At 35.8% G+C, this 25,923-nt stretch overlaps 1 protein-coding gene across 5 annotated transcripts in view; it reads left to right on the top strand.

The window, feature by feature from the left end:
* Positions 1-25,923, top strand: part of IMMP2L (inner mitochondrial membrane peptidase subunit 2) — an 845,338-nt gene that overhangs the window by 563,334 nt on the left and 256,081 nt on the right. For all 5 annotated transcript variants that reach the window (XM_070511972.1, XM_070511976.1, XM_044764648.2 and 2 more), the window contains one exon: positions 20,902-20,967. In XM_070511972.1, the coding sequence (XP_070368073.1) occupies positions 20,902-20,967 (66 nt within the window). The remainder of the gene's footprint in view (positions 1-20,901; positions 20,968-25,923) is intronic.

Genomic DNA, 25,923 nt, shown 5'->3' with positions numbered 1-25,923 from the left:
AATAATTTAGAATGATCTTTCTATTTTAAAATAGAGACATTAATGTCAGCTGATTAGCAACCTTAATTCTATCTGCAGCCTTAATTTCCCTTTGCCATGTAAACTAACATTCACAGGTCCTGGGAATTTGGACATGGGCATCTGTGAGGGGCCATTATTCTGCCTACCATACTGGCTTTAAATAAAAGTTTAAGATGCAGGATCAGCCCTGAAGATACTACTAATTTTTGTTTCTTAGGTGTTTTTATTACAATTGGGTTAAGCCCCTACTAATTAGGTTATCGTAACTGAGGGAAATAGTGGTAGTTGTTGTACATCTAACAGAAATATTTTTATTAAGGTAGCCAAGCATAAACATGACTATTACGAACGACTAGTTTTAGAAAAGATAAAAATATCTCTAAAAGATGATTTAAAGAAACATGAACACTTAAGTGAAATTATTATGAGAGTTTTTTAAGGTTAGTCACTGTTACAACTCTGGTTTGCACAAGGTTTAAGTACTAGCTTCACCTCTTACAGAACCTAAATCATGAGCTCTTCAGGGGTTTGTTCACAAATCTAGTGTTTTGAGATTGAATCTAAACACTATTTAAAACATTCATTGCTTTAGCTTGATAATCCTTAATCTTTTCTTGAATTTGATCTAAAGGCAGATAGGCGTTCACTTTTGCTGATTCTCCTTCTTTAAGAATCTAGGCTTTTTTAGTGATAAGAACACTGAACCTCTCAAGTAGCTAAAGCAAAAAGTGAATACTTAAAATTAATCTGATATCTGATATGCACTTTTTTCTATTTCCTCACAAACCAGGTATCATTGTGTCAGAGTATATGCTCCCATACATGACTGACCCACAGAGCTGCATTTACGTGTCCTGGGTTAAACAGCCTAAGGGACAGAATCACATCGGAGTCGTCTGTTAACGGATCCACGAGAATGAGCCATGTCTGAATTCCTGTGGAAGAGACTCTGATCTAATTTGGTCTATTTTGTGTCAAGTTTTTGTCCCTTTCTCAGTCCTGCAATGACTTGCAGGGTTAAGGTTATAAAGCATAAATGTGGCACCTGGGGCCTATACTTGTTTTACTTTGGGGATGGGTGAGTGATCAGGAGCTGGGAAGATGAAAACCTACAGAGTTTAAACAGTAAAATCTCAGGAAATAAATAAATAACAAGGGAGGAATAGCTCTCCTCCCATTGTCTTCCCTTGATACTGCCTGGATGTGTATAGACGCAGTGGCCTTGGAAGGGCCGTTGTTCAACCAATCTGCACTATATACCTAGTCATTTACAGCCCACCTTTTTTCTTACTGCTTAGTGCTTTATCACGTACTTGTTAAATACTTTGAATTTCATCTCTAGTTTTTTGTACAATTTCAGAAAAACAGGTAGAATCCCATAAATATTTAAGTTTACTTGCATGAACTCAGAGAGATTGTGATGGTACATATTAAAAACTTTTCTTACGTGATTCTTGGTGATGGTGTTACGCTTCTAGATTTTGGTAATTAAATTTCTAAATGATAGAAAGGGAAGCAATATGTGGAGGCAGTGATTTCTGAAATGAACTTTGAGAAGATTCTGTTTTTTAAGTTACTGCAAGGAAGCAATGTTTATTAATCTGCCAAATTAACCGCATTAAGACTATATTGACTATCATTTTTAGAAAGGAGGACAAAGCTTTTGTTTTATTCATATACGCATTACCTGACAATTAGGATAGTAGGCTTCTTGAAGTCCTGGGTGAAATAATTTGCTGATTCTGCTTCCTCTTGGTACTTAGTTTTTATTTCATATAGAATAACTGACAGTAACTTCTTGTATTTAATGGCAGAACTGACTAATTTATTTATATTTCTTTGTAAAAATTACTTATGTGGAATTCATCAGATGCATTCACTTCAAGGAGGATTTATTGGTTGATAATTGTATGAGTATAAATAGAATCACAGTTATATAAGTGTAATAGTTAATGATGATAAGCATAATTTTAAAGATATAGTCCTAAATTGAGTGGGAAGGGTGTTAACAGGTTATAGTTCATGATCTTTAACCTACGACTTTCTGGTTTGGGGGATTAAGAAATTATAGTTAATGGTTCTATCATACGACTTTTTCAAATTTGATGAGAAAAATTATGTGACTTAAGGAAATTTAAAACTATCATTCTACAACAGATAAAAATTTTATCTAAAAAATACTTTTATCCACTTGATAAAGTTGAAACTGGATTGTTTAATTTATGATAATTGAGAAGACCTTAACTTACAAGAAAAAATAAATGTAGTTGGTATATACTGTTCATGTCTTTTCAAATATACATTAGTTCTCACACAGTATGCTTGTACAGTGACAGTAGAGTCTTTTTAGGTAGTTCATGGACCCATTGTGTTAGCTCCTTCATGGTACCCACCAATTTGCTTCATTTTTTTTTTTTTTTTGAGGAAGATCAGCCCTGAGCTAACTGCTACCAATCCTCCTCTTTTTGCTGAGGAAGACCGGCCCTGAGCTAAAATCCATGCCCATCTTCCTCTACTTTATATGTGGGATGCCTACCACAGCATGGCGTGCCAAGCGGTGCCATGTCCGCACCCAGGATCCAAACCAGCGAACCCTGGGCCACCGAGAAGCAGAACGTGTGAACTTAACCCCTGTGCCACCGGGCCGGCCCCACAGTTTGCTTCATTTTTGACCTAGTATGATCACCTCCAAGAATCAGAGAGTTGCTAGGTCTTCATGTCTATTCAGCCCCAGGATTCTCTACTGAGACTATCGACAGAGGTGCAAATTTTGATGTTCTGTATATCTTTTCCCCCTTCGTATGAGAACATATGCAGTAAGAACTCAACTAAACTACTTGACTTTGAGTAACTAGTGACCTAGGTAGGGTCAAAATGTTGCCCTAAGTAGGGAGTTCCGAATCAATGGCTCATTCATGGAGGTGTGTACTTGGATATGTGACCTGATTCAGTTTTATATCTTTGCCTCAATGACGCAGCAGGGTCTAGCTTTTGGAGGACAGAAACTCAAATGGATCTGTATTATTTTTGAAAAAGGGAGAATTACACAGGGAAAATCACTATGTTGTCTCTGGTTTTCTGACAGAACCTGAAATCAGATGTAAATATTAATAGATTTGCATAGTTAATACCTGACCAATCCTCACTGGAACTTTAAAAGTCTTTGAAATAGATCTTGCAATGTATGTTTCACCTTAAATGTCCTACTGTCAGTTTTTAAATTAATCCCTTTATATTTAGTTCCCCATTCCTTTTCCTAAGAAATGAGAGAACAAAGATTGAGAGAAGGTACTTATTATTCCAGACATTGAATACAGTTGTTTCAACTCTCCTAACCGAGAAAGTGGCAAGTATTGGTTTTGTGTAGTGCTTGTCTCCAAGGAGCAAAAATAAGGAAGACAGCAGAAATGGAACAGGACCAGATGTGGGGAAAGAAAAGTTAGTGAAAAGTTAGTAAGACAACCCTCAAATTTTATGGTAAACATTTTGTCGTGCCCCAGGAGAGTGTTATAATTGTTTATTTTGTCAATCTCAGTCTTAATTGTAAGTTTAGCAAGATTTTCCTAAATGCTGTATAAAGCATGACCAATTGGTTTGATTTGCCAAATATAGACCTAACTGTAGGCAAGAGTTATTAATTACCCACATAATTTTAACAGTGCAACAGCTGCCAAACCCAATACTTCTATTCTCTCAAAGGCATAATTTGGTTAGTATCTCATTGACCATCAGTATTGACAGAATTAGTCAGATAATCAGAAATCTTTCACTTTTAATTTGTGTTAGTCCTACCTGAAATGCCTCATTTTGTTGGCAGTTAAGAATTGGAAAAAAAACTTGTCAGGACAAACTATCAAATTTTGAAAAAAGTAGATTGCGAAACATCATATATGATTCCATTAAAAAAATAAATGTGGGTATAGTTAGAAAAAATGACAAAAGATAAATACCAAAATGTTACCAACAGTTATTTCTGGATGATGGAAACAAGGGTGATTTTGAAAAAATAAATAAATAAATAATAAGAAACCAAAGTACCAGGAAAGTCTTTGGAGCAATTTGTAGTGATAGCCAGACAACACGGTACATTCTACTTCAGAGAAAATTAGCATTTGTGGATTCATGTGGATCTTCATGTTGTACATATATTCTGGAAAAGTTGTTTGTATATCGTATGAAGGTTAAGAAGAACACTGTGAACTGCCGGCAAGAGCGTGGGGCCCAGCTCATCCCCCCCTGGCCCGGGGCCTGCTGGAGACGCAGCAAGGGGGACTCTGGGCCTCCACAGCTAGGGTGGGGAAAGGGACGCTGTCCCCTGGAGGAAAACTGGGGAGTCAAAGGTAGGAGGAGGGCGTCCTCCCACTGACCTGGCTCAGGGGCGGGGGCTTCCGAGCGAGGTTTTCCACCGGACGGGGATCTGCGCACAGCGACAGAGCAAACCATCAACTTCAGGGAATCCACAGTGGGGCTGGAAGGCAGCCGACTCAACCCACCTAGAGGAAAAGCCAATACTGTGTTTCCTGTATTTTAATGGTTGCCTTTCTTCTCAGTTGTAGTTTTCGAGTCCGCCTTTTATTAAGGCTAATGCAAAAATAAAAAACATGAAAAGCTCAAAAGAAAAAAGAAGAGAACACCTTATTAGACTAGACCAACAATTGGTCCAACTTAAGATCATCTCTAAATGTAATACCAAGTGTTGACCTTAAAATGTTAGTAACATCAAACCTCCTTAATTTCCTCTATAGACCTTCCCATTAATTAATTTAAATTTCTATGGAGAACTATCATTTAAAAATTATATTTATATATTTCTAATTATTATTATTTTTTAAAGATTTTATTTTCCTTTTTCCTCCCCAAAGTCCCCCCAATACATAGTTATGTATTTTAGATGTGGGTCCTTCTAGTTGTGACATGTGGAATGCTGTCTCAGCATGACTTGATGACTGGTGCCATGTCCGTGCCCAGGATCCAAACTGGCAAAACCCTGGGCAGCCAAAGCGGAGCACGAGAACTCAACCACTCCACCACCACGGGGCCGGCCCATCTAATTATCTTTTAAAAGTCAAAGATTTTAAAACAAAATGTTTTGAATTTAGCAAAATAATAGATTTTTCTTTTTTAAAAAGAAGGATTTTTGTTTTTTGATATACAGCCTAGAAAGATCTATCAAAGAATTTTAGAGATCAAAGAGTCAGAAAATTGACTGAAGGGTTCTCCAGGGACTTTGTATCAATTGTTAATCTCTTCAAACTAGGATTAAATAATATTTTCTTTCTCACATGAAAATGTGGAATATTTAGTGTAGATGATAATCTTATTTTAAATAGGATTTGTCTCTTTTAACAGTTAACAGTTGAATCTGTTTATCTCATATCAAAATTTATTTGGGATATGCAACTTTTTAGAAAGAATGAAAATAATTTTGAGCTGCCACCATCAATTTCTCTGGTGTTACCTATACATTTCTTTATATTGATTTTTTTTACTGAAACTCCATTGCAAATAATAATGGCCACCATGAGAAATTATAATATACTGTTCTGAATAACAGGTGAAGAGTCTTGTATTCATACTCCTGGTCTCAGTTCTAACAATCTGATTTGCGCTTTTTGGAAAATATTCCTTTGTCAATGGCATGACCTTCTTATTGTACCCATTATTTCACTCTTTTAAAATATTACCATAATTAAGTTAGAGCATTTAAAAATACACAGAATAAATGCTTAGAAAATATACTAATAAATGGTATAGTCCGTTATCCTAGAAAGAAAACACTGAAACAATGAATATGAGACAAAAAAGTGGACAAATGTCTGTCATTTGTTAACTTTCTAGTGGCTTATTCTGAATATCTCTTGGGTCTTGAATTTCTCTCTTTGTGCTTGTTTTCAAGGATGTTCTATGAACTATTTGCTATATTTCCTGAACATTTTAAATACAATGTCATTGTTTTCATTTTGTTACCTAGTTTCTAAGTGAGGAACAATTAAAATACATAACAGATAGAACAATTAGATTCCCTTCATTTTCCACACAAAATTGGTTGATTGAACTTTTGCATTTCACTGGAGCAATTAAATTGCCCAGTAAGAATACATTTAGCTACAAATTTAACAGCTCATGAACTAATGAAAATAATCAACAAATTACTGGGCCTAAAAATGGCTTAATCTATCTATAACATCTTCATTTATTAAAAAGGTCTTATGAAGAAGATTCTAAGAAGGAAGTGAAGAAGATAGAAAGAAAAAGAGGAAAGAAGGGAAGGAGGAAGAGAGGAAAGAAGGAAAGGAGAGAGAGAGAAAAGCTATTAACATTTATCTGGAAGGAGAGTTGAGCTTTCTACTTGGTGGCAGAATTGCTACCTGGGTTTAATAGACCACAACACACACCTCACAGAATGTTGCATAGTGATCTTTGTAGTGAGAAGTTCATTTTGTGGTCTTCGTTTCAGAAATTATACCTTCTTTCCTACTTAAAGTAGGAATTGGACCATTGGATCTCGCCAGTCTAATTTATTATCTCATTCTGATATTCATTCTGTAAAAAGTAGATGCTCAGAAGCTTATGTTTAATAGCTCATTTAATTTCTACGACAACATTTGGGTGTCATCAGGACCAGTTGGTCTTCACTTTTTACTCATGAAAAAATAGATGCTAAGAGAGGTAAGTGACTCGCTCAAGGTCATACAGCCAGGATTTGAGCCTGGATCCTGAAAATACTGAGTGCCAGAAATTGCCATAAGGTCTATTTTGTAAATGAGTACCATGCAGAGTGCCTGGTACCTTGGTTATCATTCCACAAATATTTGTTGACTGAATTAATGACTGTAACAAATAAATTCTTCTGTATCTAATGCCATAGTCTCTCAGTTAAATCACAGTTTCTCATCATTGTGCCTGTTCTGAGTGAGGCTTTTATATTCTAAGAAACCCTGGAAATGGGATCTCTTGCTCTTTCTTGAATTATGCTATTCCATACTAATTGTAGATCCAATTCCGGATTGAATTAAATATGAAATTATTAGAAAGTTGGGAGTTTTTTCTACTAGGAAAGTTTGTTTTCCCACTGGTTTAGAATTTTGTCCATATTTTAAAATAAGTATTATTTTTCATGTTCATTTTGGAAATATTTTATGGCTTTTCTTTATGGCTTATGTTTTTATCGAATGTGTGTGGAGCCAATATGGTGAATTTCACAGAATTTTCATCTGAGGGTTCCAGCTATGTCTATCAAAGGTGGGTCAGGACCACCAGCATCAGTATCACCTAGGTGCTTTTTAACATGTGCATTCCAGATTCCCAGGGCTCAACTCTAGACTTTAAAGTTTCAGAACCACTAATCTGCAGACTAAGATCTACAAACTACAGAATTAATTATTTTCATGTCAGTACAAATTCTCTTGGAAAGAATTGAGGAGTTTTGAGTTTTTTCAAAGTTTCAGTTACCATTTTTTAAACTAGTTCATAAGAAATATACCAAGATATTGATAAATTACATTGCATATTCATGAAATAATGACTAGTGTCAGTCAAGAAAATCGCAATTAAGGTATGGGATTCAGATACGTGCAACAACATGGATAAACCTTATAGACATTATGCTAAATGAAATAAGCCAGACACGATAGGACAAATGTTGTGTGATTCCACTTATATGAGATACCTAGTAGGGATATCTTGGTATGTTTCTTATAGCCTAATCATCATCAAATACTTTTTTTTTTAAGCATCAGTAACTGACTTGGGAGTAGATTCAGTGAGAAGCTTAAGACAATCACTGCTTTCACATCTTATGGTCTCTTGTGGAGACAGGACTAATCTGTAAATAAACAAATATGAAGCAAATGGGAGTGTCTAAAATGTTACATGGTATCAGTATTAAAGGAATTCAAGAGAATTAGGAAGATTCTTGATGGATTCGAGACTCTGTCTTTTGGCTTTGTGGCTGGTTTTCCACATTTAGACCTTCGGTGGTATCAGTTCTACTGTACCTATACATTGCAAAAAACATTTTCACATTTACTTCAAGGCTATTTTCTTCTTCTGGTTTGGTGTTTCAGGATTTAAATATGAGATTATACTACTGAGCTTAATGTAATTAAGAGTATATAGGAAAACTCAGCACACTATTAATTTACACACCTTCAGTTTATCCTGAAAACATTCCATTTTTGTGTTTGGTAAGATTTCTGATGAAACCACTGTTTCGCTGTAACTGTGAGAATACAACCCATTGTAGTGCTGCTGTGTCAAGGGAATAGCTTAGCACCAAAGCTGCCATTCAGAATGAATAGGCTCTCTTGGAAGATGATGTGTCACCAGGTCAATATGTTACTTCAGCTGACTCTAGCATAAGACATGTAGGAGCTGTGGTCGTCAAAATTAGCTTTCTGGATCAAGATGGTTTATTAGTTGGCAGTTAAGAAATTCTGCATGCATTCTCCAAAGCTAAGGTTAAGGTGATAAAGCACTTGAGCCTCTTAACACTTAAAGAAAGGTGGAGGTGAAGTGAAATAGCCACTCAAAACAGCAAATAATTAATTGAGTCTCTTTGTTAACAGGCAGGAGGTCAAGTACACATAGCCACGGCAATGATACCGTCTGCATTCTAAACAGCTGAGTCTTTGACTTGCAAGTGATTAGACTGGATTGTTGGGAACTAATTAAAATGAGATTTTAATTTAGAAGGGTAGTGATATAGTTTGAAAGATACTATAAGAGATTCAAGTATGGTCATTTACCTTACTTGTTTTCTCATTCGTTCTGTAGCATTTCAACCTGTGAGTTCCATTTCCTTGCTTTTTCTTTTACTAAATCATGTTACATGTTTATTTTAAATTGGTAAGTAATAATTCTACGGTAGGATATTGATTATTCAATTAGATCAGTGTAACTATGAGTAGATAGAATTGTATGTATTAAAAGTGAATAAAAATGAAATATGGGGGCTGGCCCAGTGGCGCAAAGGTTAAGTGCGCATGTTCTGCTTCAGCGGCCCAGGGCTCGCCAGTTCAGATCCCGGGTGCGGACATGGCACAGCTTGGCACGCCATGCTGTGGTAGGCGTTCTATGTATAAAGTGGAGGAAGATGGGCATGGATGTTAGCTCAGGGCCAGTCTTCCTCAGCAAAAAGAGGAGGATTGGCAGCAGTTAGCTCAGGGCTAATCTTCCTCAAAAAAAAAAAAATATGACTTTTCCAGAAACATTTGAATTAGCTGCTTCTTCATTATAAGACTCCACTGAATATTGTATTTAAATCTTTAAAGCCTGGAATTCTAAGGATTTAGGGACTTGCAATTGTAAAAATGAGATGTTTAGAAAGTTTTCCTCCTATGTATAACACGAAACAATATAATAGGAAACGTCTATAAAATAGAGGGCCGAAAGCAAATTTGCATATTATCTAATTGAAAAATGATATCTGAGAAGGATAGGTGTCCCAAATATAGGAGGTGGCATGGAAGACAATCTTTGGGAAGAAGAATTGGAAAAGACCCATGACATTTCTTGGATTGTGCTATAAAGAATTAGAGGGAGGCATCCGAGTGCCAGTGAACAGCCTGGAGGGACGGGCCAACAGATGGAGAGGCAAGAAGGAACTGATAAAAGGTGGGAGAGACACGGTATGCATCAGCAGTGCTTTGGGGCTCTACATTTTAAAATGAAGCTGAATCAGAGGATTTTTGTGAGAAATATTTTTGTGATGTTGTTATATTTTTTCAAGAAAGGCATTTTATTTTAGGGAATAGGCATAAGTTATTTAAAAATCCAAAATAGAGTTTAATAATGTTATATAAATCACAACATCTCTCAGCGTGGTGAGTGGAAAACATGATGCCATGGCCTATAAACTTACGTTCTATGGTAGATTAGACCTCTGAAAACATCTTTTATATGGGAGATCTTTCTTAATCACTGATGTTTGTGCTCCTGTCTCTTGGCAAAGCTCTCATGCTACAGTAAAAAGAAACTCATAAGTTTCCACCATTTAGTTGAAGAATGGTGGGTGGTGAGCATATGTTTCTCAGAATCTGCTTTTATTTAAATCAAAGCCTCCATGCATTTAACCTGCAGGCATGTAAGACCACTTGGAGATTATTTCTCCTAATTCTTTTTGGCCTTGTTTTACTCCATTGTGGAGGTATTGAGGATTGCGAGTGGTTATACCTGTGTCTGGGAGAGACTCATTAAGCTTCAGCTGTGGGAACCGTATGGAAATCAGGTCCGCTATGAATTTCCCGCACACATGAAGATGAGGGTTTGCTCCCATTTTGACTTAATAATCTCTTGCTGCGTTCTGATTTTGAGGAAAGCTGTTTTGAGCTGTAGAGTGGTTTCAGAGCCTGTGACATGCACTGCTCCCGAAGAGCATCAACATGACATCTGTAGGGATTAGTGTCCATTTTGTGTGTGTACAGAAGTAGAGGACCAATGCTCAGAAAAACAGGTGAGCTTTCTCACATTAATCAATGTCTTTCAACCTAAAATTAAGGTGACATCCTGTAAGGAACAACATGTATTGGTAGAAATTGCATGTTCCATCTTAAGCGGGTACCTATTATTTGAAATAAAATTTTATAGACTAGGGAAAAAAAAAGTATCTACAGTATAGACTGGGAAAGTAAAATATCTATAGTATGTGTATACTAAAGAATGATAGAAAGGGGTAAATCATCTGGCAAATTGTAGGCTCAACATACTCAGTTTTTATAAAAAAGACATACCTGAACACATGTTATAATTGTTACTGTCTGTGTACAGTCAACTAAAAATACCCAGACAATCATTAGCTTCTTGAAAAGATGCATCACAGGTTGAGATGCCTGTGATTTTTGGACAGGGATTCCTGTGATGTTTTATATGGAGAACACTTTCAACTAGGAATATTTTGACCTCTGAATTTTCTTACAAAGAATAAAATTTTTCCAAGATAATCGAGCAAGGGAAAGGACAATCACAAGCTTATAACAACAACATAACCAACTTTCTCTGATTCTGAGGCTCTGTTAAATTGCTAGAAACAAAATGTAGCAATTGCAAGGGTCTTCTGTCTACAAGTGGAGTAGTCAGTGCTTCTGTGCCCTCTTTGGTGAATCCACTGGCACCATACTCTCCGTTACCTGGCTGTGTTTCTCTCTAGTCACTGCTCTGTACTTCTGTGGCTTGGTTTACCCTAATAAGATAACTTCTCTTAGTCCCTGGAAACATCCTCCATTTTCCTTCTATTGCCCCAAAGTTCCCTTGTAGTCTCTCACAATTCTTTTCAACTCCTCACCAAATTTTTTGCCATTCTCAACTTGCCTCCTTTCACCAAAAGATGTTTATTCTTGGCCACTAAAACCCTTTCTAAATTTAAGCCCTTCTAGCTTCTCAGACATTATACTCTTCCCCTACTCTCTGTAGCTCCGTGTACTCTGTCCAGCCGAGAGGAAGAAGCTAATACTAGGAGACCTAGGAACAAATGTATACCATTAAGGACAGGGTTAGACACTTAATCTAATCTTAGTATTATTTAGTTTAGAGCATTGATAAACTATCACAGTAACAGGTTATTACAGTATAAATAGCAGAAAATAAAATATATAGAAAAAGTGTCCAATAACTTAGCAACCAGAGCTATATAAGTGGTTGTTGAGCTGAGCAAGTAAATGATAATCCTGCTTTCCGAGGTGACCAGTTGCAGTTGATTTTGTAAAATCCCAAACCTCATGTACTTTTTTCTGAAGACAATTTGCTGATACTATTCAGTCTACTATTGCGGCATAAATTTGACATTTTCAAGGGAGCAAATTGTGTATAGCTATTGGAACCTAGCTGAGAACTCTTCCACAAAACAATAGTAATATGTTTTAAAAATTAATAAGTTCAACAGGGTTAGAACAGAAATGGGCCAAGATGCTTCATATTCTACTTACATTCTAACCTCCACACTGTCAACATTCTCCAGGAGATTGAGCATTTTATAGAAATTAGGATAGTTTCAGTGATCTTGTGGAATCTCACTTGCCCTCACACATCTACCTAACTCAATTTTACTAGAAAATTTTGAATCCAGTAGCGCAGTTGAAACATTAATAATGCATGTCACCACAGTCACTAGAGAGCATATTAATCTGCAGATATATACAATGAAATAGGTACAAATTCTCAGGCCATACAAATTATGTATGCAAAAATGTATAACTTATTTTGTCATTACTGAATTTAAGTTTCTTATTGCAAGAGTAACATTATTCTTTTCAAATCGAGGTAAACTTAAGAGCTTTCTGAGGCAATTCAAGGCAAATTGTCATTTATGGTTCACATATTGTCAGAATATCATCTAAGCTCTGGGGGGTTTACGGTGTGATAACATCAGAGGAGGGACACCTGAATCTCAGTTGCCATCTCTCTACGCTGGTATCCATTGAGAGATATGTTGGCGTGTATGGTTCTGAGTCATAAAGGTCCTCCCATCCCCCACCTCCATGCTAGCAACCACTGAAATGCCCCCATTCCCATCTGACTCTTTATTATCTATTTCCTGACCTTGAAAAATGTCATCTAGTAACCATAGTGATGAAATAAAAGGGCTAGGGGTTGGCACATCAACTTATATCTCACATTTTTATCTGACCACGGAAAGTTACATTGAAGATAATCCGGCCATGTTGTTTAGAGCGCACAGCTCTGGTGGGCACCTGTGAATTTAATAGCTTCTGTCCATCGCAATCACCTGTTAAACAAAATTTGGCAGACATCAAAGGCTTAATTTGCCATAGATAAAACAGTCATTTTTATATTTATAAGGGTAATAATTCTGCCTCTTGTCTTTTTTTCAGACATTTGCCTGGTTAGAAATTAATTATGGGTGAAAAAGTGGGTAGAGGTTAAATGCTGGCTCCAGGTAAAATGGTCAAGACTGCCTTTGTTCTCACTCTCCTCACTTTTACCAAGATACCTCCTGCCCTAAACTTGGCATCTGACATCCCACAGTGTGACCACCATCATGGCAAGCTGGCAAGTGGGCTGTGTTAGAGACAGGCTGGCCCTTGTGCCATTCCTCCAATAGTGTTCTCCAGGTGACTGCAGATACTACTATCCTCTTGCATGGGCATTGGCATAAGTGTCCTCACTTCAGCTCTTACATCCTAGTAGTATTCATTTTTGCATTTCAGTTGGTCTGTCTTTTCTATGCCATATTGATGGATATGGACATGGCTTGATATAGAAAATATCAATAGCTTGCACTTTCTGGCTGTTTTTTGTTTGTATATTCTTCAAGCCTACCAAAAATATGTGGCACTGTTTCCTAACTTAGTTGAAGCTCAAAATATAATGCCAGTTAGCTTAATTGTAGCATTTAGGGTTGAGGCTAGATTGTTGGTTTTAATTCCTTTGAAGACCAGTTAATCTTGTTTTATTCCACGGTTTAAATGATACTCTGTTGCAGAGGCATACTCAGTGAGATAGTGTGGATAAAGGGGCAAAACCTATCTTGACTACAGTAAAAACAACTCAGACACTCCTGAGTGCTTGTCCTGCTTTGGGAACAGATAGTAGTACTTCTGTATGAAGGTCTGCACTTTGGGAGTCTATATTGAAAGAATAGTTAGTATTTACATTTATGTTAAGTATTCATCTCCTCCAGTTCCACAGATATGTTCAACTTCAAGCATACTCAATGTGTGAAAACCCAGATTTACAAAATAAGTAAATCAGGGGATGTATTTTTCAGTCCGGAAGTTTCTTTATAGGTCAAAGGAACTTCTTTAGACAGCATGATTCCATATTGTGTGATAGAATATATATACACACATATGTATTGCATATGTATTATATATTTTATATATATTCTCTATATATTAATTTACATACAACTATTTTAGACACTGAGGAATAATTGTAATTATGTTCACTACCTGATGATTACAATATTCTATGTTTTGAAATGCTTGAATTAATAAACATTGGTAGAAATTAACTCATTGTGATGGTTATTCTAAATTCCTTAGATTTTTCATAGTTAAGACATTTATTTCTCAGAATCAAAACACTCAATTATAAAACTATTTCAGCTTTTTTCAATTACAGAAGTTAGTCATAATACACATTTAATTGATTTTACATAATCAAGGCTGATTTAGTAACAAGACCAGTTGTCACTATTTGCTTATTAAATTCTTCTAATCATAGTTAGTGACAATGGAACAACTCTTAGATTTAACCAAGAAAAAAAAATTTTTATTAATAAACAACACTTTAATTCTTTAAAGTTCAGGCTTTTGTTGTTTCATAAGTACTATTAAAATACATTTACTTGTATAAGGGACTGTAGGTGATAAATCTGAAACATGTTTGTTGTACCTGCCGCCACATTCTTAGATCACTAGAATCCTGACTGGAATCTCTTGGGTTCTCTGAAAGATTCTATTGCTGCTACTCAGTAGCCTGATTCAGGCAGAGTATGCTTTGAAAGAATAGCCAGAGTAGATAAACCATCTCTTTCCTACCCCATCACCACCCCACAAAATGAGCCTACCCTCAAGCATTAGCCCTGGTCCTCTAAAATTGTATTCACTTCCTTTTAAGGTTGTCTATGCTCATAACAATCCTTTGTCTCTGCCTGTGGTGTCTTTCCCAGGATCTCCCTTCCCCCAAGACCTCTTCCCTATCTAAGAAAATAAGATATTATAGAAGACATATTTGAAGCATTAATCTGGGTTCTTGACACCTCATCTGTAATTCTCTTCGCTAATAATGAGGCCCTTGGATTGGAACATTTTCTGAGATATCAGGTCAAAAGTGATTGTTAGGGATTGATTGATATATATAATTTTCTGAAAAACAAATGGATCCAAAAACATGTATATCATTTTCTGAAAGTATGTCTGAAGTTAAAGGCTCCACACTTGTGTGTTCATTTCAAGAATGATCCCAGAGAGCATCAACAGTCTATATTTTTTTTAAAGTAATACTTCCATCTGTTGTACACAGAATTTGTATCAAACTCATATACTTTTTTTTTTTTTTAAAGATTGGCACCTGAGCTAACATCTGTTGCCAATCTTTTTTTTTCTTCTTCTTCTCCCCAAAACTCCCCAGTAAGTAGCTGTATATTCTAGCTGTAGGTCCTTCTGGTTGTGCTGTGTGGGATGCTGCCTCAGCATGGCCTGATGAGCGGTGTTATGTCCACACCCAGGATCTGAACCGATGAAACCCTGGGCCCCTGAAGCGAGTGCACAAACTTAACCATTTGGCCATAGGGCTGGCTACTATAGTTTCTTTTGTTTAAGTTTAAAAGATTCATATGATAGAAGAGAAGTCTGCAACGGGCAAAAATATAGCTGAAATACTAACCTAAGTAAAAAGTTTTGTGAGTACTAATTAATAAAACTGCATTGAATTTAAAAAATGAATCATTAAAAATGGAGCTGTGTGCACAAAGTTCACACTACTGATAGTGGAGCAAATATACAGAATCCAATGCTGAAAATCACTCATTTTTATTTTGATTTTACAGATAATACCCATTTAATTTAAAGCTAACCTGTGACTTTCTAATATGAATAGTTATATTTAGTTTTAATGTTTTTTTAGCTAATTGTGTAATAAAACTTGATGAACTCCTTAAAATGCCTTTCTTGCCCTCTAATACAACAGATTCTGAAAATCTTTTTATTAGAGGGTTTTTGAAATAAATATTCTATCTATGAGAGTCTAGAAAAAGGATTGTAACTATTTGCTTGGGCCTAGTTAATTGATCTCCTTTATGAATGTTTTTAGGAAGAGATGGCTATAAAATTTACTGAATACCTACTATGTGCTAGGTCCCTTTGTAGAGCTTTCATACACGTCCTCTCAGTAGTTATATGATGCTAGAGGTAGAATACTTATAGAGGCTCCAAACTACCATGCCCTCAGGCACTAGACATTTGTGAAACAAGCTGTTGGGACTGTGACAAATCTTCAGCATCTGCATCTCAGCTCCAGTGGACTCTTTTCATGTGAGAATGTGGGCCTGGGGTTGCCAAATCTTCCTATTTTTTCAAGAGGAGCAAGAAATCAGAATTGTTATATCTCCTATTCGCATGGCTAGCTCAAGATTTGAAAAAAATGATTATGAATGGACCAAACAAAACATTTCTACAAGCTACATGTGATTGTCTGGCTTCTGGTTTAGGACCTCTCATGGAGCTTATCTCCCTGAAGATGAGACCCCGATTGGTTATGGAGCATGCCTATAGTGAGCAGTGCACTGTAGCAGAGGTGAAACAGTGACAGCCGACTCCATCTCCCTCGTACCCCAGTCCACGCACTTGCAGGGCTCAAGAGGACCAAATAGAAGCACGGAGGCCATGGAGAATGGGCAAGATACACTCATAGGCCTTTTCTAGCTCTAACCATCTATGAAAACCATGTCAAACCCAGGCAACATTTTCTAAAATTAAAAAAAAAAAAAAAAATGGAGGAGGAAAGCTCTCATTGGATATGACTTTTTTTAATATGACTTTTTATAACTGTGTTGAGTGGACTTTTCATTCTATATCTTTATTTGATGATTAACAATACTTACATTTTTGTTTATGATGATGATGTAAAGTTATATGGTTTAAGGCATGACCATCTTTAGGACAGTGAAAATAGCCTACCTAATGTAAGACATTCCGAGAATATTAGTTCTTACTTTTACCTCATTAATGAAGAATGAAAATTAGACCCCACTGTGATATATGCAATATCATTAGTGTCCAATAAACTGTGGTGTTTTTGAGGGATCAGTATTTATGTTAGACTATGGCTAAACTGACTTCTAATCCTGAGATTGTCTGTGATAATCTAGGCTAATCCTGAACCATGTAAATATAAAAATCTACACAATCCAAAGAGGGAGGTTTTAGATTTTACTGTAAATGGGAGAAGAATGAGAGAGCCTACGCACAATGTTGAGGTCTAAATATAACATGAGGGTGAGTGTTGGCTCAGAAACAGAGAGGGTGGCACATTTGGTTGCTAATCTCCTCATCCCTACAAAACACAAGAGGGCCTCTTTTGAGTATTCAAAGTACTTCCCCAGTGATCCAGACAGGATCAAAATCAGGACTTTTTGGAAACATGTAAGAACATGAAATCAGTTACAGAAATTATGAGACATAAGACATGGCTCTGTTTGACCTGTGACAGGGTAAAAACAGCAACATTTCTATCAAGATAGGAAATAAAATTCAAGAGGAAGAGCATTAAGTGTCATAGAAATCTTATTATGACTATGCTAGACCCTGCTTCCGTCCCCACACCATTCTATTAGAGACAAATTCTGCCACACCAAACTGATCTGCTGAGACCCACACAGTACAGAGACAATTCTGGGCATTTTGTCCAAGCCTCTGGAGAAGTTTTGCCTAATTAAATCATTGGCATAAAACAGAATGCTTAAAATCCGGGCTCCAGAAGTAAATACTGTAAAACAATGCTTATTATGAAAACACTAAAATTACAAATTTAAATGCAAATTTTAGTATTTATTAGGCAGCATACGTTGTATCCCCAAAGTAAGGCATAATCCTTCACTTGTTATTCTTCACACTTCCTAGGAGATAGGCAAGTGGCCAAGGAAATTTAGACAAAGGGGAGTTCAATGACTTTCACAATGTAAATCTGTAATAACTCTCATACCACTCCTACTTACATCAAAGTAATGCATTCAACAGCCTAATGATTAAAATATAGATATAGATTTTAAGTGGTAATGGGATTAATGTTAGTAATAGCTTTTTTTTTTCATTTTGAATCATTTGATTAGATTCATGAATTTAATATTACATTAAAATTTATAGATATATTTGAAGTGGTAATTCATAAGACTTTAATTATATAGATAGCTCACTTTGCATATTCTCTTTTGCCTCATGATCTTAAAATATAGATTATTTTAAAATATAAAATACTTTGCGAGTGTCTCAAAAGCTTAAAGGTTGTTGGCATAAAGTATTGTTTTATGCTGACAAGGGTTGCTTATTATATTATTTCATTAATGTTAATATCGCATCAATATTAGGTAGAGGAACTTGGTAATTAGTTCAGATTTCACCCCTGTCTTGGAGAATTTCCTCTCGGGTAATGTCATACGGCATAAACAGTTGTCATCTGCTAATGGGCTTCCCAGTAATCTGAACCAAAGATCCAGGCATGTGTTTTATCACATGCAGAACTCTCCCTACTATTGTTTTATATCCTTCCTGATTTTTCCCAGTATAATTACATGTACGTTTTCTCTATGTAATTACAGATGCAAGTCATGGTACACATAATATTTTTTAACGTGCATTTTCAATCTATACATTCTGTTGATGTTTCCACATCATTAAAAATTATTTTATCATATCATTTTTAAGGACTGGAAAACAATTTATTATGTAGATGGACTATAATTTATTTAACGAATCTATTCTTCTCGATCTTTTTAGAAAAATGTAACTAAAATTTTTCATACATCTATAGTCATATCATTAGGTTATATTCCTAAAACTTTAATTGTTGTGTTAAAGAGAATACAAAATCTTGACATATTTACAGAAAGGTGTGTTGCATGTTACATGACTACGCACTTTATATACAGAGTACCCATGTCCCTAAACCCTTAACAACAAACTGTATTATTATTATTATTATTATTGTTATTTCTTTGGAAATATAATAGGAAAATGGTACCCTATTGTTTTAATATGCAATTCTTTGGTGATCGCTGAGGTTGAATATTATTTTATACATGTCTCATTGTCTAAATGGAGTGACGTTGAAAGGAAATTTTCTAAAGGTCTGTAAGTAGCCCTGCACAGAGGACATGAATTTCATCAGCTTGAATGTGCCCAAATCCCTCACTCTTGCTGTACATTGTAGGGGATCCGAATTGTGTCTCCCATCCCAAAATATGTTTCTTTAGTTTGATTATTTTTAAGAACAAAAGACTCTGAAAATACTTCGACCTATCCCCTAATTGCCTAAAAGGATTTAAGATACAAGGCGTGTCCTTAAGCCAGACCATCACACAGATAACTCTGGATATGGTAGACTGCGAGGATCCTTGCTAAGCCCATTCTTATCAAAGTTCTCTCTCTCAGGTTGCATTGTCTATAGATGGCCCAGAAACATTAGTTTATCAAACATTTGCTTTTCCTTCTCCATGTAAATTGTCTTCCTCCCCTTTGAAGTCCCAAACTACTACCCCCCACATCCTCCTTTGTCTCTAGCTGACATGGTATTTAAAGATGGTATGTAAACCATCTTGGTGAGTTACTCAGTTTCCTGAGTTTCTCCCATGTGTACATGTTATTAAACTATGTTTGATTTTCTCCTGTTATTCTCTCTTGTCAATCTAATTCTTAGACCAGAAGGACCTAGAGGGTAGAGGAATAGTTCTTCCTCCCATACAACATAAATGACGTTAAAATTATAGAAATGTAATGTTTAGTCCGTTCAGAGAAGGGGACAGTTCAGTCACAAACTATGATCAAATTTCCTTTTAAAATAAAGAATATGAATAATTGATTTAGTGAAAGATTGTGGCTGTCACAAGTACATAGATGCAAATGGTTTAGAAGAGTTCATTTTCTCTGCAAGATATAATATGAAATATAAATCTTATGGAAACTACATGTTCCCTTTGATGAAGCATTAAATTTTGAGTATATTTAATCTTTTTAGTTTGTGCATTTACCTTCCTTTAAAAAAGTAATTAATTCAAAATGTGACTTGAATTGAAAATATTTTTATCCCTCCCTGATTTTCAAATGCATATTAAATGATCATTTATGTGATGGATGAGATGTTCCTTGAAACAGATCCGTTAAATCAAAAGATTTAAAATGTTATTGGCAGGAAATTGGACGTATTAAGATTGAGTTATGCATTGCTGTGTAACAAATTACCTCAACCTCTAGCAGCTTAAAACAACAAACATTTGTTATCTCCCAGATTTCTAAGGATTGGGAAGCCAGAAGTAGCTTAAGTGGGTGGTCTCTCTCAGGGTCTCTCATGAGGTTGCAGTAAGCTGTTGGCCAGAGCTGCAGTCTCTAAAGACTTGACTGGTGCTGAAGGATTTCCTTCTAAGCTCATTTGCGTGGCAATTGGCAGACCTTAGTTCCACACCAAATGAGTTTGTCAGTAGGGCTGCTGAGGATAGACAGTACTTCCCCCAGAGTGAGAGATTCCAGAGATAGAATGGGGAGGGAAAGGCAGGAGGGAAGAAAAAAGGAAGAGAGGGAGGGGAGGAATAGTTATTTAGAGTAAATAGTATCACTTTAAGTAAACATTTACCATACGCTATTCATCATAGCTTGAAATAAATGATGTCTGCTTTTAGTATACCAGAATGTATCAATTTCAACTGTCAATAGGCTTGTTTTAGCACTCTGAATTACGTAATCTTTAAATGGCTAAACTTAAATGTAGTTTAAAAGAATTTCCTAATTCTTGATTTTTTCAAAAAATGTCTCTCGTCTTCAGTGTTTTCTTGAAGATTTAAATCAAACTCCTCTGTTTATTTTAAATGAAATACAGAAACTTAAGTATGTTATTGTTTTAAAGAAATGTCTAATCATTTTCTTTTGTATGAATCCTCTTTTCTGCAAGTACTTAGCTTTAATAATCAAATTCTTTATCCCTCTGTATTTTTATTTTTGTAAAGTTTCAGCATGGCTTCTTCTCCCTCAGAAGTTTAAAATGGGAATTATTTCAATAGTAGCTCCATATCACTTGGGACCTAAGTAGGATGGATGTCATATCATGAGCACAAAGGATTGTGTAATGACTTTAATATATCCCATTTCGTTGTAGAATTTCATTTTCTTGAAACAACAGAGACATAACTGATTATATAACTTCATCTTATTCCAGGTCCCCTAAAAACCCAGAACAGAAGATCATTAAGAGAGTGATTGCTCTTGAAGGAGATATTGTAAAGTAAGTACTTAAACTGTTGTTTTTGAGTTTAAGTTATAAATATCTAGATTTTGTTGAGTCTTAAATCACATTACATGGGAAGTACATCTCAATTCAAAGAGGACTAAAGCTTTAGAGACATTCCAAATGAACTGGTACATCTTTAGTATCATCAACCATTTCAGGATGTAAGGCATACATAGATTTACTGATCATATTGTTAGCCTTTAACTGAGAGCCACGGAAGAAATAAATATTAATTAAATTGAAATTAATCACATTTTCTAAAATGACCATTAGATCATTGTCTTCCAGATATTAAAATTAGCATGATTATTTTAGATTATGATGTCAGTGTTCATTTTAGAAAAATTCAAGGACATTTTATTATTTTAGAAGCAAATGCAGACACTAAGGGGGAGATTTTATAGTAGTAGAGATGGGGGAAAACAGGAAAGGATGTGAAACCGCAGCTTCTGAATCAGAGACAAAAATAGTAGCTTTAGAAAATAACATTGTAACAATTAGGTGTGTTAACAATGTGTAGTAATGTCTTATTTATTCTACTTGCTGATAAATCTAGAACAATGTTTGAGATTCAACAAGTAAGTTTTGATATAATATGATATATCTCATTTGATTGCTTACTTTCAATAAGTTAGAGCCAAGTCTATACAATGTGAGAGTCAAAATGCTTCAGAAAGTTTTCTGATCCTGATTTCCCAAAAGGCTTGATCCTAAAGTATCTGTATTAATGACAGTAGAGATTAAGCAACCTCATTAAGATGAACCTCAGTTGATTTTAGAACAGAACCTAGTCTAGCAGTGCTCAAAGGATGGCCCAAGGAGATCGCTGGGAGTTCCCAAGACCGTTTGTGGGGTTCTTTGAGATCAAAACTTTCTATGTGCTTATTTGCCATTCATACATCTTCTTGGGTAAAGTGTCTGTTCGTTTGGTGCATTTGCTTGTTTTATGTTCAAATGTTTATATTTTGAGTTATAACAGGTTCTTTGATTTTGATTCTTTAAACAGAATGAGGATTTTGGGGAGAATGAATGCGTGTGTATAATAATGTGATTTTAGTTAAGTCTACGTGTATTAATATGAAAGCTTAGTTTTCATTTCCTGTAGGATATGCAGTGTAAATTTTCAGAACCTGATGACTTTGTTTTTTTTTTTTTATTTTCAAGAGCCTGTCTAGCTTCTGATTTCAGTAGGAGATTGGGAAGAGCAATAAATTTGGAAAACCATTTGCTGTCCATCGATGAATATGCAAAATGTGCTTTTAATATTTGGAAAACTGTGTGGATATGATGCAAATCCCATTCAAAGAATGAATCAGCAAACTTGACAGCATTATGTTAAATGAAAGAAGCCAGTCACAAAAGACAGCATATCATATGATTATATTTATATGAAATGTCCAGAATTAGGCAAATTCATAAAGACAGAAAATAGATAATTGTTTCCAGGGGCATAGAGGAGGGGAGATGGGAGATTCTGTTAATAGGTACAATGGGTACGGTGCGTTTTTTTAGGGGATGTGAAAACATTCCAAAATAGATTGTGGTGATAGTTGCACAACTCTGTGAATATGTGGTCATGCATGGGTTAACCACAGGGATACGTTCTGAGAAATGCGTCATTAGGTGATTTCGTGGTTGTGTGAACATCGTAGAGTGTACTTCACAAGCCTCGATGGTATAGTCTACTACACACCAGGCTGTATGGTGTGAATCTTATGGGACCAGTGTCTAAGGAATGTCTTATGGGCATCACTGTTGTTTACTGAAACGTTGTTATGTGGCACATGACTGTATTAAAAATAATGAGTTGTATGATTTAAATGAGTAAATTATATGTTATATGAATTACATCTCAATAAAGCTATTTAAGAAAGCAAAAGAATCAGTCAACAAAGCTGGCAAAAATTTCATTTTGTAGGATTAAGAATGCCAAGGGATCCATGTTACATTATAATCCAAAGAGAACACAGCTTTAATCCAGACATATCATTATTGGTCACTAGCTGAACAGTCAACAATGTGACGTTGCAAAGCTTAGTCAGACATAAAAAACTGTGCCATGGGAAATCCTACAACAAGATTTCTCTGAGAAAAAGGCTGGGTTGTTTCTTTCTTCAGTAAACGTAAATGTTAGGTTCACAGAGCAGAGGCTTAGCTAGAATGAGGGTTATTGGTTCATGGGGAGGGAGGGAAAAGCAGATGGAGACGTAGTAATTTACCCCTTCTTTGCTGTGACCCCCATGTGTAAAGTCTAGCTTCTTTGTTCTAATCCTGCAAATTGAGACTTTGGACATATGTCCCTCTGTATCCCCCTTCACTACAGCTCTATCATGGAGCAATGAATAACATAAAGAATGGAAGTAGCAAGACTTTCCTATTATATGGCTTCTAAAAACTATTTGGTAATTGATTAGGAAAAAAAAACTTTTTTGCATTTGGTGTTTTAAAGAAAACTAAAAATGTCATTCCTCTGAAACTTTGGTTCCTAAAGATCCTAGCCTTCCTGGGCTTTAAATTAATAATTGAATATATTCCTATAATAATTTTCTAAAAGTATTAAAAACATTAAGTGATATTTAAGGGATAAAATATTATTTACTGATGTGCTTATTTCTTTTCTCTGTGACCCATTTTTAAAAAATGCCAGAATATATAAAAAACAGTTATAAAAATATATTGTCTGTCTACCACTGGAAGTATATTGGTGACCTAACTTGTAGTAGGCTAGGTGCTTTGGTCTGTGAAGTGGACTTTCCAGTCCCACCTTTACCTTCGGTAATACTGGATTACCTCGTAGGCAAGCTAAGTACAAATGTAGGTCACTAGAAATTTTAGAGGGGGAAAAATTTGATATTTTATTAAATGATCAAAGAAAAAAATCTCATGTATCAGGACTTGCTTACACTTACTGTAGGTTTCATAGTATTTTTATTTTGAATTACACGTAATTAGAGAATAGAGAGGGAACTATAATCTCTTCAGAGTTTAGGCCTATTAAAAGCTTAATCCAATCCTCAGTTTAATGTTCTGTTAAACTCTTCCAGGTTGTGAATAACAGATACATAGTAAAACAAAGTTTAAAGAGCGCTTAACTTTAAAGATACCTGAGGAAGGAAGGGTGGTAGGAGCCTAGGGTCAGCCTCGCCTCACTGATGAACAGGCATGGCTGGACAGCAGGACTTCCGGGTCTGCTCACTTGTGCCCCCTGCTGGCACGTGGCTTTTGCCTGTCTTGTCTGTGTTTAAGTTGGCTTTTGCCCCATTGCCAACTTCTGCTTCCTTGGGTATGCCTCATGTTTAGACTACCTGTGATAAATCTTAGTGTGCCCCTTTGAGGTAGAGATCTAGAATCTGTCCTCCTGACAGGCTGCTGGTCAACCAGTTGTTCAGTGGCCTTTGGAGCAGGTGTCCTTCCTAGGTCCAGTCAATTGTGGCTAGGTTGGGACTTGTGGGTATGGCAGACACTGTGAGACCTCCCAGGTTAAGCAAGGTGATTAGCAGTCCCGTTGCTCAGCATTACCCTTCGATATCTCACATTCAATAAAATTATGATCTGCTTTCCTCAGCAGATGCTTTGACATTGCTTTCTGGGGAATGTAAACTTTTTTTTTTAGCTTTTTTTTTTAATTACAGAAATAACACAAGCTTGAAAATTCAAAATGCTATAATGAATATCCTTGCACACATACCATTATACACTTTTGTGTTTATTCTTGTAGAATAGATAGCTAGAAGTGGGAATATTGGGTCAATGTACGTTGTTATTATCGTTATTTTTAGTTTTAATATACCGCCAAATTTCTCTCCCAAGGGGTTTGTGTATATTTACACTCTTACCAACACTGCATGAAATATGCTTTTCAGGGGAAATTAATTTAGAGCTCATGTACAATGGGGGAGTTGTGGACTTCTGATTCAGAAGTCAAAGCATTTTGACACAAATTTTGAATTTAGTTTTAGATCATCAGGTTATATTTAATTTAATCAATTTATTGATAATGTAGGCCTTAGAAACATTCATTTAATGGGCATTGGTCAACACTAAAGAGACATAATTGAACAAAAGAGATAAAATTCCTGCCCTCGTGGAGCTTACATTTAGTGGTTAGAGCAGATAATTAACAGTTATGTAACATATAATGCCATGTTATGAATCAGAAGTGCTATGAATATAAATAAAGTAGCAAAGGATGTATAGAGTGACGGTGGGGTCTGTGACTGCTATTTTAGGTGGAATATTCACTGTAAACCTCTCTAACGGGAAGATACTTGAGCAGACTCCTAAGTTAAGCGAGGGAGGAAGAGAGCCATACTAGTATCTGGGAGGAGGGCAATTTACACCAAAGGAATAACAAATGCAAACCTGAGATGGATATGCTATTAAGTGAGTTTAAGGAATTGCAGGAGGACAGCTTGTTGGACCTTACTGAAGGAAGAAAACTGAGGTAGGAGGTTAGGTCTGAGAGGTTTGCAGAGCCTTTTGGGTCATAGTAAGGACTTTGTATTTTATTTCAGTGGGATGGCAAGCCAATGAATGGAGGGTTTTCAGCCATGCAGTGGCATGATCTGATTGGCATTTTTAAAGGATTAGTCTCTCTGCTGTGTGGAGAACAGACTAAAGGGAGGCAGTCTGACCCAAGTAAATGGTCAAAGTCTTTTTCGCTTGAGAAAATCATATCTAGCTTTGTCTAAATGTAAAGTGTCCTTGTTTATGACATGAATGTCAACTACTTTGATTATTTTTAGAGTGACTCATAAAAGTAGTCACATTATTTGTAATCACAGTCGTTATGATTATATTGACAAGATGAAAAGTAGAGTTGAAGTATTTGTTCAGAGAATTCAGTCAAATATTCCTAAGATTGTAAAACAGGAGATGTTTGGGAGTCTGAACTTTCTATCTTGATCTCAACATTGATTAAAATCATGAGGTAATTGCTTGATTATCTAG

The sequence above is a fragment of the Equus asinus genome, chromosome 1, assembly GCF_041296235.1.
Source record: "Equus asinus isolate D_3611 breed Donkey chromosome 1, EquAss-T2T_v2, whole genome shotgun sequence".
NCBI classification, from domain to species: Eukaryota; Metazoa; Chordata; class Mammalia; order Perissodactyla; family Equidae; genus Equus; species Equus asinus.
Note: the sequence above shows the minus strand (reverse complement) of the source record. Positions and strands in the feature narration are given on the sequence as shown.